General features: G+C 42.2%; 5 protein-coding genes and 1 pseudogene across 6 annotated transcripts; all 6 read right to left on the minus strand.

Moving 5' to 3' along the window:
* Positions 1–223: 223 nt before the first annotated feature.
* Positions 224–1,759, minus strand: TEOVI_000670100:pseudogene (annotated as a pseudogene). The gene has a single exon. A coding segment is annotated over exon 1 (1,536 nt).
* A 917-nt stretch (positions 1,760–2,676) lies between these two features.
* TEOVI_000670200 (uncharacterized protein) lies at positions 2,677–5,220 on the minus strand (the record flags this gene model as incomplete). The annotated part of the gene is made up of 1 exon (XM_067223230.1): positions 2,677–5,220. One exon carries the CDS (start codon positions 5,218–5,220, stop codon positions 2,677–2,679), a length of 2,544 nt encoding a protein of 847 aa, XP_067079331.1.
* Positions 5,221–6,680: 1,460 nt separating this feature from the next.
* TEOVI_000670300 (uncharacterized protein) lies at positions 6,681–8,030 on the minus strand (the record flags this gene model as incomplete). The annotated part of the gene is made up of 1 exon (XM_067223231.1): positions 6,681–8,030. One exon carries the CDS (start codon positions 8,028–8,030, stop codon positions 6,681–6,683), a length of 1,350 nt encoding a protein of 449 aa, XP_067079332.1.
* A 2,580-nt stretch (positions 8,031–10,610) lies between these two features.
* Positions 10,611–11,171, minus strand: TEOVI_000670400 (reticulon domain protein; the record flags this gene model as incomplete). The annotated part of the gene is made up of 1 exon (XM_067223232.1): positions 10,611–11,171. One exon carries the CDS (start codon positions 11,169–11,171, stop codon positions 10,611–10,613), a length of 561 nt encoding a protein of 186 aa, XP_067079333.1.
* A 972-nt stretch (positions 11,172–12,143) lies between these two features.
* Positions 12,144–13,013, minus strand: TEOVI_000670500 (chaperone protein DNAj, putative; the record flags this gene model as incomplete). Its single annotated transcript, XM_067223233.1, has 1 exon — positions 12,144–13,013. The coding sequence occupies one exon, from the start codon at positions 13,011–13,013 to the stop codon at positions 12,144–12,146; it is 870 nt and encodes a 289-aa protein (XP_067079334.1).
* Positions 13,014–13,848: 835 nt separating this feature from the next.
* On the minus strand, positions 13,849–15,024 carry TEOVI_000670600 (leucyl/phenylalanyl-tRNA protein transferase, putative; the record flags this gene model as incomplete). The annotated part of the gene is made up of 1 exon (XM_067223234.1): positions 13,849–15,024. One exon carries the CDS (start codon positions 15,022–15,024, stop codon positions 13,849–13,851), a length of 1,176 nt encoding a protein of 391 aa, XP_067079335.1.
* Between the last annotated feature and the right edge of the window lie 57 nt (positions 15,025–15,081).

Here is a 15,081-nt window from a genome sequence, read left to right on the forward strand (position 1 = left end):
CTAAGTGACTGAATTTTTTCTTTTTCCAACTGCCTTACCATTCATAAAGAGGTTGTGGAAACTTTTTGTTCGTCTCTTTGTGGCGGTGTGTTTCGGTACAAAATTGTTTCAAGCGCCCCACTTCTGACCTGTGAGCAACTGTTGTATTAAACGCTCCTTTACTTGTAATTGTTTCACCTGTTTTGGTGACATCACTTGCTCTTCAAACTCTTTGTTGTTATTTTCACAACGCTCGAATAAGGAAGATTTTCTTTTCGTTTACCACTTCAAAATATGGGGAAATTCCTTCATGGTAGAGCTGCAGCACGCGGCTCCAATACGACTCACCTCCTATGATAGTTGAGAGAACAGACTGTGCACGTAGCTGCCTTTCTTCCACCTGCGCAAATTGAGAGATCGCCGTATAGCAGTAATTAAAAACAGCCTGCAAGTGGGCCGCCTTTTCCAACCGATAAGTGAGATTATGTCCCTCGTTACTGGGATCCAAGACGCTTATTTGCGCATTGGGGTGCACCTTACTCGTTGGTTCTCTCAAGCCACGTGCTGTTACAGAGTGAGAAAACATGTCAAAATTTGCACAGAACCCATACGTGAGGAAAAAATCCATCAGCAACCTGCCAGTGTCAGGTGTGTCGTTGGCATCGTATGAATTAAAAATAGCTACAAGCATTGTGGCAACTGCTTCGCTATTCAGTGCTTCCGGATTCGTGCCTGTGTCATCGAGGATTTTGTTTTGTCTAAGTAAAGCATCGAGGAGGAGAAACGTCTGCCGACATGCCTCGTTCGACGCGACAGCGGAGGCGAAAAGCCTTGATGCCACTTCCACCCTGCATGCCTCAGCTCCATATCGTACGTTCATTCGCAGACCGGACCGACTGTCAGTAAGTAGTAGACACATCACATTCCGATAGTCATAGCAAAATTCCAACTGGAACCCTGCGTTATTGGTGATACTCTGCAGGTGCATCTGCGTGTACTGTTTTGCATCGGGTGTTACAACCGTGTTTTTGGCATAAAAATGAAGTGTCATGTCCTTCAGCGGGGGTAACCCAGCAGCCGTTGTTGACATCGGATGCAGCTCCGCGGTCGGCCATAGCTCCCGCAACATAGCCGTGACTGAGGTGACGACAGCCTCGTAACAGTAGAGTTCCAATGCTGTTGGACGTAAGAATGATGAAAATAGCCTCACTTCCTCAGTTACTGTATCTGGCACACTCATGCCGATACACCATGGGGGATGCGGCCGGCAGGTGCGGGCCAGTGTCTTTAATAATGGTCTGGTCGCAACCAGCACCACATTTGTTGTGTCTATGGCCTGCTCATGAGACACTGTACAGGCTGGGGTGGAACGCAAGGTGGAGCGGCGCGAGCTCGTTGAGCTGGAGGGGCGGCGCATTTTGCGGAACATATTCGGCGTTCCAAGACTTCCAATATTAGCCTGAGACCCGCCAAACGACACCGGAGTAAACTGTTCCCTACGGTCACTTGGTTGAGCATAACCTGAAGGTACTGGTGACGATATTGAAGCCTGCCTCCCGTGTTGCTGGGAGCCGCTGTTGGCAACTCTCTCAGCATCGTCTACAGGACCAAACATCCGCACAAGTGCAACTCCGGGTGCTTCCAGTATCCGATGTATATTTCCAAACAGCGCGAGAGAAATGCAGATATAGAAAGCGGAGAAGAAAAGGCAAGCATTCAGACAGATCACCAATTGTACGTGTTTATGTTGCGAAAAAGAAAAGAAGACGGAATTAACCATTGTGATGTTAAACAGAGGAAGTGAACCAATTTATTATCTGCTGTTGCTTAATATTGATATTTGCAATCATAATAAAAGGGGTTTCCACTTCATTAGAGTATCGCATCACGATGTGCTTCACCTACTTCGCGTCCCCTTCATTTTGTGTACTCCCAACGTGCGCCAACCATCACCAAACCCCTTCATGAGGAAACTGCAGTGGAGGCTCACTAATGTCCAAAGTGTATCCTACAATAAACGAAACAAACAAACAAACATAATAGTAGGAGTAAACGCCTCTTCAGTATTTAGTTTGTACACCAACATAATGAGACAAGGAATTGCGTGCCGGATACCTCCTCCCACAACCATTCCATTCACTCAATCACACATAAATGAACACAAATACTTTTGCATCCGATTAATACTCTACTCTACTACAACTCTTTATTGCCTCACCAACTGTGATGTTGAATCGATGGCGACGAAAGTTGATGACGGCTAAACCGTGTTAACGACAAAATCATCAGCTTCATTGAAATAACCTTCAGTGAAATGAGAGATGAATGGTGAAGAAAAGAAGCACATATACATTTTCTGTAGCGGCACGCAAATATGTTAACCGGAAGGACGCTCATCTCTGCAAGACAACGAAAAAAGAAATGAAAAGTAACATACAAAAATAGACAGCACATTAACTCGCTTCTTCCTTCATTGTCCCAATAACTAATTGACAGAAAGCAACCTGTTAATGCAAACACCAAGGGTATGGAAAAAAAAAATTGTATAAATCATACATGTACATAACCAACAAGACGAACTGCTGCACGAAAACTCCGAAGAGAAAATACAGGGGAGACAACAACGCAAGGACTTCATTTTTACTCTCTCTTTTTTTTGTCTAACTAAAAAAATAAAACATAAAACATCTGCTATCACTATAGCGTACATCCCTCCGGTTGCAGTGGCGACCGACGGATCACCGGCGCTGAACCCAAAACGCTAATGATGTCACGAAGTCGTGCGGCATGTATGTCTGCGAACGTGCTTTTGCTCATTGACTTTTCGGACAGTTCCCTCAACACTGGCCTCGGTGTAAGCGGCTCGACTTCCATGATCGCTTTGTTAACATTGTCATATGTAATTACATTCACTCCGCCTTCCTGGTCCACACGCTCCGAGTACAATGTGAGGCGCTCAATTAAGTTGCAGTAGAATAAAATGGCGGATGCACATTCCTGATCGAAGAAGGTGGACATGAACTTCCCACTCAAACTAATTAGACCTCCCACATCGTGAGTTGTGTCGACACCCAAAGCCTCCTTTAAAAGGGCTACATCCTTCTCTGTTTTCAATTGTAAAACAGGTGCAATGCAGTCAGCGACAGCAGTGCGACGCAGCCGTGACCGTTTCTGCGCCGTAGCAAGTTCCTTCAATTCCGTTCGCACATTTTCAATGATAGCTATTACATCACACGCCAGTCGACTCGGGTATATGCCATCCAAAATTCCCGTCAACAATTTAAGTGAAGGTCGGCACCGCTCTCTGCTACGCGCAATGTAATCCATGTTGATGGCGAGGTGCTCCGGTTGCGTGAACTTTTCCAACCCAGGCCTTGTTTCAATAACAGAATTAAGGTAGTGCAAGTAGATTTTTGGGACGTCGATTGTGGGAAGGAGAACGTCCGGGTGCTCAACCAGTGTGCTGGAGAAGAAGTCGTGAACAATTGAAAGCACTGTCATCTGATCCAACTCAACGTAGGGCACGACGCCGGCTGCGCACAGATGTACCGGATTGTTTTTATTCTGACACCGACCTATCATGGGGGGATGAGGTGTTTCTACTTTCATGGGAACCATTGCCCGTCTGTCCACTTCATTCGAAAGGGAGTGGATCTGTTCAACAAGGAAGTCTACCTGAAGCACCGTTTCAGTCATACCTGGAACCACAGATGTTATAGCCTCGTCACCTTCAAGCGGGAGAGCTCGGACAGATTTGACGTATTCCTTCAACGCAGGGACCTTTTCATGGACTTCATCCCACTTGGGCCGAGGAGTCATTACATCGCGCTGAATGTCTGCATTAAGAAGTTGCGCATTTTCCTCCTTTATGGCTTTAAACTTCCTTCCCATAACATCCACCTGCATTCCCCTAACAGCGGCAGCCCGACGGTTGTGACGACCAGCGGCTTGGGCTGCTTGCAGTTCAGCCATCAGTTGTTCCTTCACGATGTTGTGATCGGTAATGGAGATAAACTGGCTGTATTTTTCCTTGAACTCCTCAAGCTCACTTTGAGCTTCACCCGCCATGATTTTGAACTCACTCAGTTCGTCAACCTTGCTCACCAGGTCCTGATACTCCTTCTCTACCTTTTTCGCTCGCTTGTCACTTTCCCGCAAGGCGGCAATCAGCACAAGCACCTTCTCAAGGTGATCCTTGTTGGTTTCTTCTAATTTCTGTATCGTTGCATTGGCGCGAAGAAGATTCCTTTCCATTTTCTTGAAACCTTTCAATGAGCGGCGACCTGGTTGAGGCACCACAATAGGTGCCGTATCTCCTTCCTCTGTTACCTCGTCGTCACCGTCATCTTCGAGTTCATCACGTACCTCTTTTAGTTCTGCAGTAAGCCGAGTGATGGTTGAGTTCAATTCTTGCACCTCCATCCCTCGCTGAGCAACCACACGCTCCTGTCTCTGTCGCTCATTCATAGACTCAATTAGCATTGCGGCCTGTTCTTGAATAACACCATCGTAAGCCGACATAATATCGTTCAAGATTTGGCTATACGCGGGGAACGCATCAATGAGTACAAAAAGTGCCTCACGAAAAGGTCGAAGGCGACTTTGGGCTGTGCAAACGCCTCCTTCATCAACGGCCACACTTACTTCTTTCTGTAGGTACTGCGCCAGCGTTGTAGCAAGAGGCGGTGGATCTCGTCCAGAAGACATAAAGGAGTTCATTGTTTGTGCCATGCCGCCGCCAGTCTCTAGAAAAGATGTAGTTGCTGCCCCCCACTTAGTGTCCGTAGACTTTGACAGCATACTTTTAAGGGATTTGAAACTTTCAACGCTCCCTTGAACGGGTTTCCGAGGGCTGCAGCGATTACTCGAACTTTCACCAGGGAGCGGCTGAACAATTTTTCTCCCCGTCCTTCCCCTGACGGGTTCTTTTATCGGGATGCCCTTGCGGCTGCCGGTGTTACCCGATGCGGCCGCTGCGTCGTTGGTACCAGTGTCTGCTCCTTCTGCCGTCTTTTGGCGATTTAAAGCACTTTTAGTGTCCTTAAGCCCACCTTGCAGCACTCCTAAGTTGTTTGGATTTGCGGGCCAGGCTGCGGTTCCTCGTTTGGATTGAAGAAGCGGGTTATATGGTAAGGTGGGCAAATGCATTCCACTGTTCAGTGCCGCTGACGGCATGCAGGGTGATGTCATGTACAACACCCCCTTAACTGGCATTGTACCAGAATAAACGGAGGATTCCATGATGTTAACAGAAACGGCTTTTCCCGCACCTTCCTGTGCAATATTTCCTATGAAGAAAGTTTCAAGTTTAGCGGGTTGAGTAGGGAAAATAGGGAGGTAGAACGAATAAAGAAGAAAAGGATATTTCTTTCCCCCTTTTTTGCCCAAAAGCCCAGAGCGGAGTTACCCTCTGGAAGCGCCTTTCTCCTTCTATGCAACACTACATTTGCAATCATAATATGGGAACAAGAAGCAAACGGTATGAAAGCAAAGCGAGAAGGAAACGGTTAAGCATATGAATAAGAAACGAGACAAAGTAAAACAAGGTTAAATAGCAACAAAAAATAATAAAAATAAAACACAGTGGTTACATTATCTGCATTTTTTTTTCTGGATGGTATTAAGTGCACGTAATTTTAAAAAAAATAATACGATAGCACTACAGGATCATATTCGAAAAGAAGAAAAGGAAAATAAGCTCACCACCTTCTCAACGAAAGAAAGGAGTTTTAAATAATAATTATTATAATAATAATAATTATTATAGTAACGGCGGGAGAGTTGTTCACGCTTACAAGAGCATATGTATACAAGAGAGAGGTGAAAAAAGGGAAAATATAAAATATTAAAAAATGGTAAGATAAAAATAAAGATAACGTATGGAGATGATGAGCATAAAAATGACGCGGACAATCCGAGAAAAAAGAAAAAAATAAGCGATGGGTTGTCATTTTAATATTATTTCAAAAGAAGCGTTATTTGTCATTATGCAACATCATATATACACTCAATGAAGCATATGTTTCGCTTACAGAAAGAATAAATAAAGAACTCACGTCAAAACGAGTCACTAATAAAGAACGGCATAGTTAAACCCTTTCCCACTAATATTTTTTTTCTTAAAAAAGAAAAAAATACACCCGACCGCTCTTTTTATTTTATTTTATTTTTTGCACCTATGGATCGTTTGTACCGAAGAAAAAAAAAAGAGGCAAATCCACAGATATTAGATTCTGGACACACCCTTTTGCATGAAACCACGCTGAAACGATTACAATTAGCCATTCGAATGCGTAAGCACTTTATGTGCATCTATATGATGGACCTGAAGGTGACAACAAAAGTTAACCAACATTTAACGATCTCTCTCTCTCTCTCTCTCTCTTTGTGTAAGGAATAACCAATAAATAAAACAAACGAGGATTATTACAAAAGTGTGCAATAAAAAGAAAGAAAGAATCAACCGTTTTCACTCAGGTAGCAAAAATAACAACAGCTGTAACACTGACAAAAAAACAGTGATGTCATAAATAGTTACATATATATATATATATATATATAGACTTCAATGGCTTAATGCCCGTTAAGTTCGAAAAGGAATCTGTTTTTTTGACATCTTCATACAAATACACCGCACTTCCATAAAGTTTCGTTCATGCACGACACACCACAAAAGAAGCGCAAATGGAGAACTGTTGCCATTACCGCACCTCAAATATTCCCCATATCAAACCTCCTTCATTCCTATTAATGAGTTTCAATGTTTCCTCGGCATCGTAGGCACCCTCCTCATGTTTGAGCGTAGTGGCTGAGTTTCCAGTGATCTCTCGAATCCTCAGTTTCCCTTCACGTACTTTTCCAACACGAGTGAAGACAAGCGGCTGATCCATTTGGTCCCTTTCCTCTTCCAGAATAGTACGGTACATCACACCCAGTTTTGCCTTTAGATGTTTTTCAGGTGTCGTTGCATCGTTTCCTACGTGCCGTAGTTCCTTCTTCGCCTCCTGCAATGCACTGCAGTTTATAAAGCCACCATAGTTAGAGAAATCCACAGGTTCTAAAGTTTCCTCTTGCATTTGATATTCAAAGGCGCGATAGCACCGCTCAATGATGTCGTTGGGATTTAGATCCTGTGCACCAACAAGATACACTTCATGTTGGAATGGAGACAGAATGCTTTCGATGATTGGGCTCACCTTACTATACGAGTCACGCGGAACCGCCCCCAGCTGATCACCAATCCACTGAAAGGATACTACACGTGTCATCCGGTGGCCTTTAACACACAATGTAATGCGAAATAGGCCGAATAACCATAAGGTATGCGGTAGGTTGCGCACAAGTTCATACACACCACCATTTCCCGCATTCCTTAAGCACAACTCAACAGGGTTGGCTGCGAATGTCACCCAATTCAGTGAACCAAGTCGGTTTCGCACTGCGTTAAGTACCCTCTCCACAGTCCCCGATACTACGCAAGTGGAAAAAGGTACGGAGTGCTCCATCATTAATGAATCCGTACTCGTCATTCCATCATCACCATCACCATACTCCATATCAATGCTTCCTCTACTACCTCGACTAACTGACGAAAGTTCCACAGAACCGAGATGTGGTGGGAAACTAAAATAAAAGCTTCCTTCCTGTTCCTGAATCCGTTGCTGGAACTCCTTTATGATCTGTGCTATGGAAAAGTTCCCCAAATCAGAGACGAATACTGTCCGCATGCGCTCGACAAGATGATGAAGTGAAAGAGAAGATTTCTCCGTCACTGTTATACCCGCTGATCCCTTTAATTTATCGCGAAAGCTATTCATATATGTGAGGCACCGCCCACGCTTCACATTCCCACACTCGGGTCCGATGAACATCACTGAGATAAACTTGTTGCGCTTGAATGTCCCCTTTCCAATGGGAAAACGTGCATAAAGAAGTTGTACTTTCCTCTCATCCAATAATTCAAACCCCTTTTCAATATCTTCACCACTTCTAGCCACACATACGACATTCGTCTCTATTCTACCACCGTTGCTATTGTTTTCCAGTGGCATATCGGGCCCAATACCACGCAAGGCAATGAATTTGCTCCTTACCGCGAAAAGAACAGGCAAATATTAACGATAATAATAACAATATCTTAACAATGGTTTTACTAATACGAACTTAGACTATGTGATACGACGGGAAAGAGGGGGGATTTTCTATTGCCTTGATCTTAAATCAAATCACTATCGTCAATAGTATCGGATAATGAAGAAGTTTTTAAATATATATATGTATGTATATATATCCTAATTTGCGTAAATGACTTCCGCTACTCCTTTTTTGAAGTTACTTTGTCATTACAAACTAATTTTATTAAAACGTTGTGGAAAAAAATATAAAGAAGAAAAAAAAGAAGAAAACACAAAAGAAAATAAGTAAATAATAAATAAATCGATAAATAAATAAAGATATGGAAAGAAACTAGAGCTCGCCCCCCACACGCACACACACGAAGGACAGCACCAGAGCGAAAAAAAAAACACTCAACACATTCGGAATGAACAGGAGTAACTTGAATGAGGCGAAAGGACGTGGGAAGGTTATTTCATCTTATTGATTCCTCTTTATTTTTGTTTTGTTCTTGCTAACGAAAAAAAAAAAGAGTTCCTTCCCTCACTCTCTCTCTCTATTTATCCTTTTTTCTTCTTCGCCTCACCCCACACATTATTCTCATCTGTTGTTTCTCCCTTTCCTTTCATTTGATTTCTTTGAAATTGTTTGGTCGTCTCTACATCGTTCCCTTCCCTTCATTCTTTCGACGCCTGATTCTTTTTTTTTCTTTTTTCATTCTTTCCTTCTTTATTTTTTGTTCATTTTTTTTGTTTTTTGTCCGCTCATCCCAATTTTTCCCCTCATTTCTCTCCTCTTGTGCATTTTATTGTTCTGTTTCATTTCTGTTTCACACTCCCTTCTCACCTTATTTCTCTGTTCATTCTGCTTATTATTATTATTTTATTTTTCCCTTCTTTATTCGTTTCAACCCTCCACCTTTTCTTTTCCAGTTCCTCCTCACATCGTCATCGTTTCGATCTTATGTTTCGGAAGGAACTCATTTGCCGGTAATAAATGATAGTGACTATAAATGAGAATAACAATAATAATAATAATAGTAGTAGGGGTGACCACGATGGTTGCAGAATAGGAGGAAGGAGATAAGAGGGAAGGAAATTGTCGTGAAGAATAAAGAAAATAAAAGGAAAAGAAAGTCACACGGAGTAGTCAAAAAAAAATCAATAGGTCTCCCGTCAGTTTATTTTTGCATATAAGAAAAGGGGAAAAGGGGGAGGAAGTAACTGCCGTGTTGAAGTTATATCACAACTTTTCCGGATGATTCCCTTTCTTTTTCTCTTTTCTTTTTGCTTTCTCTCTCTCTCTATATATATATATCCTTTTTGTTCTCTTTTTTGGTACTTCACGACTACTACCTTTCCATTTCCACTCACTCTTCTACCGTTAAATCAATTCTGTTTTTCCCCACTTTCAACCTCACATATGGTAATCATAGAAATAATTCGAAAAGGAAATAAATGGGGACAAAAGGCACACCCCCCAAAAAAAAAATCTTTCCGCCCATATGCAAAAGAACTCACGGACAAAAAGTATAATGAAGTAATAAATGTACTGCCATATACATATATGTATATATTCTTTTGTTCCATTCTAATAGAACATGCTGCAGTCAGAGAAAGGGCCAGGCACTTCAAACGGAAAGAAATGGTTGGGTTAGAATGAAACAAAAAAGAAGAAAAAAAGAAAGACCCGGAACAAAATGAAAAGGGAGGGCTACACACACGAAAGAACCGTTGACAAAATTAAAAAAAAAGGAAAACGACTGGGAGATAGTTGAGGCTAAACCAACCGCCAACCAGTGATGAAACAGGAATTGAATGGATTACAAACACCAAAAAAGGGGGGAAATGTCACCCTTCCCGCTCCCCTTCAATACAGCAATCCTCTACAGGGAGATATGGGAATATAATATTTTGCCTTAAGGGAACTTGATGGAAGCAGAAAATCACAACAAAAGGGACGCTAAATGGCATTTCCAAACAGCGGGAAACCACCGGACAGAAACGGCCATTCAAAATTGATATCAACTAACTTCACTATCAGAGCCCCATTGCTGTTGCCTCTCCAGTAACTTGAGAACACTCTCAATATAACATCCACATTCTCATTTCTATTTCTTCCGTTTCCTCCTCTTCCTCTTACTCACTTTGCCACATCCACGCTATAAAAGAAATAATTATCGCAAAGAATCAACTTTGTATAATCCGCGCGCTGCTGAATGGTCCCCGCCCACCTGATACGACTCGCGAGTGGAGTGGAGTGGAAGGTGTGAAAGATGTCGAAATTAGAGGGAAGAGTTCAACCAAATAAACAAATTCACAAGGGAGCAAAAACAGTTATTATAACACATAATTGTGAAGCAATCCAATCACCTCTTGTTTGTAGAGACGGCAGTAAACCTCCTTTCCCCCTTCTTCTTCTCTTCCTTCTCCTCCGCGCCAATTTTTCAATCAAAATTCCCTCATTTCCTTTTCCCTGTCGTTTTCCTACATTTTCAACGGCGATACCAGTCCTCTCTAATTGTTCTTCTTTGTCAACTGGTCCACTTTTGTGCGGAGGGCACCCAAATGCTCCTCAGCCATAGCCATGATATCTGCAGTTGCATTATCAATAACCTCCTTGTTCTTCTCATACACCACAGGAGCAGTGAAGAGTAGTGTAACGATAAGACCAAGAACAGCCATATCAGAAAAGTAGTTCCCAACAATGGCCAACACAACAGTAAGTGCAGCAATTGCACCAGACTGCTTCCTGTCCCTCCATGTGACCAAATCGTAGATCTTTTGTAACACCAAAACGGCGTAGGGTGCGAAGCAATCGGCGAAACGGTCCACCATCATTTGAATATCATCATTGGTATAAGTTCCCCATTTCATGAATCCCATAAGCGGCATAGCAGCAAAAAGGACTTGCAAGAGGCGGCAGAGAAAAGTTACCACGGTATATTTCATGTACCAAAAGAATAAAATAGTGCTGAGTAGCACAGCAAAGAGGCTACCAGTTGCTGTGGGGCGGTGCCACGACAAAACCTCCCATGGAGTCAGTCCCTTTAGCTGGTTGCAAAGGAAACAGGACATGATTTCCTTTTCTGTGTTTTTTTTTTCCTTTTCCTTCTTTAATCTGCTGTTCAGACGCTCTTGTTCTTCACCTTTAAAAGGAAACCTTTTTATTTTTTTAAATAAAGCTCCGTATTCCGCGTGCTTACCTTTAATTCTTTTTCCTTTTTCTTTGGATGCTTGAGAACCTAAACCCCAGTATGTTGCGTGGTTGAGCGTGTTTAGAACAGTTTAACGAAAGGAGAGAAAACGCAAGCGGTTCAATGGAAACGAAACACGAGATGACAAGTATTACCGAAGCGAAGAAAAAAAAAAAGCAATGTATTGCATAGTTGTTTCAAACGCCCCTCTTCGACTCATCCATAACTTAGGAATAAAAAAATAAATTATATATATATATATATGGAGAGAGAGAGAGAGAAAGAAAGATACGGAAGGGGTGAATAGATAAAGAAAAAGTTGACATGGTAGGCGAAATGAGCCTACTTACTTCATTTGAAGTGCATTGAAGCACATCAGCATTCACAACTATGATTCACTGGACATGAGTTCAAAAACATGCTGTAACAGTTCTCTGTCAAAGCTTTTTTGTTCCGTTTGTCGGTAACCCGCTAATTACACACACACGTATATATATATATATATATACAAAAATATATAAGCAACAAATATTCAGTTGTATATAGATACAAACAATAACCACTTGTAAAAAAATATATATATGTATATAGCAATGTCCGCATGCGCGCTAATCAATTCTGCGGTCCTCAGAAGGATGTCGATAACACAGACGATTTGCGCTGCCTTTCTTCCTTTTTTTTTCTTTAATGCGTGTGTTCGCGAGGACTAAAAGGGAGAAAGGATAACGGAAACTCATGCAACAGTACGTTAGTGTCTCATCTAATCTCAAATTTGGGAGATTCGATGAATAACAACCTGAACAAATATATTCTCACTATTATTTTTTTTTTCCATGTATTTACACTAATATTTTCACGTGGATGGATATGGACAAACACGGTACGCCTTGTGAGCTAATGTCAGTGACCAGTCATCATATTCAATACCCTTAACACACATCTGTTCCATTATGGCCTCTACGCCTTCACTAATAAGTTGAGCAGTTAGGCCTGGTTTCGGTCCATCTGTATAAAGTATTAACATTATATGATATTGTGTCACATCTGCACGCCGCTGTGTATATTCCTCCCAGTGTTCCATGGCTGCAAAACAACTGGTCAAATGATGCTCGCCATAACCCGTCACACGGTGATAATTCCTAAGAGATAATCGAAGGGGTTCACTCACGTCGATAGCATCAAAACAATGACTGCGTAAAGCCTTAGAAAGTAAATTGTCAATATCGTTCCGTGTCTCCGCTGAGGAAAAGAGATAATAAAACATCTGTCTCTGTTCATGATATCTTTCATCCTTAGATTTATACCGGTAATAAGAATGGGTATAATCGCCCTCATCATCCTTTTGTTTTGATGACGATTCATGAGAGGAACCATCAAATTCACTGTTAGAGCGAGGGCCCGTCTTTACAAGTTTCTCACAGCACGACTCATACGCCCAGCGGATGCGACGAAACCCCTCTTCCGTTCCTCCAACATCCGGATGTTCCGTTTGGCATTTGCTTCGATACGCCGCTTTCACTGTTGTCATGTCACTATTGTTGCTAATACCCAATGCATCAAATGGACATGACTTCGATTTGTTGTTGTCATCTGCCGTGAAACCACAGCTAATGTACCGCATTGATGAGGACACGAATGCATTAAAAGCAAAGCATTTCCATGTTTTAACCGCAGCACGTCGGACTTTCAACATGAAGGTGGTAGAACTACAAAACAATGGCATACATTCGCTTTAATATTAATAGAGGGGTTGGAACTAATCAACAACACTTCCTGAAGGACGTAATGTAAGATATGAAGGAAGAAATATGTGAGTAAAGAAAGAAGGAAAGAAACTCAAAACAGAATAAGGCAAAATAAAGCAAAATAAGAGAAACAGGGTTCGAGTAACAAAAACTGAAAGAAAAATGAGTTAGAGGCGAGACTTTGTTGCTCTCGCACCTCTTTGGAAGGTCATTTACCATTTTTACTCAGGTCGAAGTGTGGCCACCGACACATTTATGCTCAGGCTCACACATCAGAATCTCCATATTTTTATTTTGGTTACCATCCACCATAACAAGGAAGCAACAACTGTCGCGTAAGTTCACTCGAATATTCGCATAATTATACATCCTCGCTTTCGTTCTTAGGATTGCATTCCTATCGAAGATAGGATACACACGCATTTATGTGTGCGAATAAAACTAGTACAAACATTTAAAAAAAAACAAGATAATAATAATAATAATAATCATCATCATCATCACCCAAACCATCCCTCTCCCTTCCCCACCCACTCTCTTTTCCCCTGGGTTTAAATGATTTAGTCTTCTTAGCCGAAACCTGGAGAGCGCAACACCATATAAATGACGACAGTGTAGAAACTAAATAATAAAAAGTAAAATCACAAGAAGCATGCAACAGCATGTCTCATCCACCGACGGTAGCATTGGAGTTATGGGAGCTACCTCTCAAGAAAAGAACAGCAAAATAATAATAATGATAATAAAGAAATAAATCAATACATACATTGAAGGAAAAATAAGGTCAAATCTATTGACACAAACCATAACGACCTAACAGCGAACAACAGCATTGGAATCTGAAAGTGTTGCGCTCCAGCTCCTTAAGAGACCTTTCCCTGCACGAAGAAAATCGCCTACAAAATATTTTGGTTTTTTATCACGGTAAAGGGCCCACCGCCGCAGAAATTCTTCCCTTCCAAGGAACCGAGCACCATAACTCCCTTCGTATTGCTTCATATACTCAATTTTGTCCCCCCAGTACCACATGTTATACCCGCAAGCTTGCAATGCAGCGCCCATAACTTTCGTGATGATGGTTCCATAACTCTCAGTGGTGCGTTGGCAAGTAAACATCGTGAAATCGTGAAATACTGAGCCGATGCCGAACCCCAAACAACCAGCAACAGCAGTGCCGGTGCTCTCCTCAATAAGTTCCACTGCCAGTATACCTACATTTAGTTGCTTATCATCACCCATATCAGTAAGTGCTTCTATGAAGTTATCATTAAGCCATGTGCTACCACATCGTTGTAAGTGATATTCCTGTGCTGTCCGCAACGAATTGCTGAGGTCGCGGTTTACCGCAACGGAGTAAAGGCCGGAAGATACAAGGCGCTTAACTTTTTTGTTCCTCAACCAGGGGTATTCTTCCCTTTCCAAATCCAAACAGTAACGACCCTGTCGGTAGTTGGGGAGTGAGCAAAGGCCAAGACTCTGGGACAGTGGAAGTGGGAAGAGGGTCTGATAGAAAAGTCTCGCAATTAACTCCTTTAGGCAATGCTTCGAAAGGTATATAAACATATAATCCTTGGGTTGCGCCAATAGACAGTCCAAAAAGTCGCTGCGACAAAGAATTGTGGCATCGTAGATAAATGATACGGGATCTCGAATACCACATCCGAGCGGTAATGTGTTGTAAGAGAAGCAATATTTTGTAGATTCACTTCTTATCAAAGGGGATGTGCCCCTTGCATCACTCAAGTGTTCGTCACTATCGCCATTCAACGTTAAACATATGTCATAACTACGATTAGGAAACAGGGCCCACAGTGTTGCCCGATACTTCACTTTTTCCTCTTCATCGATAAGTTGTTTCGCACTAACCGGGAACTGCTGCTGCGACGGTTCGTCGCAAACCCAACCGGAAGCACTGCAGCTACTAATGGAGAAAGGGACTGAAGCAACAAAGTCGATGCAATTAGCATGCGACAAACCACACACATCCATTACCTAAAGAAGTCAAGCAGTAAGTCCCTCGCGCCTACCAAAACCAAAAAAAAAAAA

The sequence above is a fragment of the Trypanosoma equiperdum genome (genome assembly GCF_001457755.1).
Source record: "Trypanosoma equiperdum strain OVI genome assembly, contig: ctg_1806, whole genome shotgun sequence".
Classification (NCBI taxonomy): domain Eukaryota; phylum Euglenozoa; class Kinetoplastea; order Trypanosomatida; family Trypanosomatidae; genus Trypanosoma; species Trypanosoma equiperdum.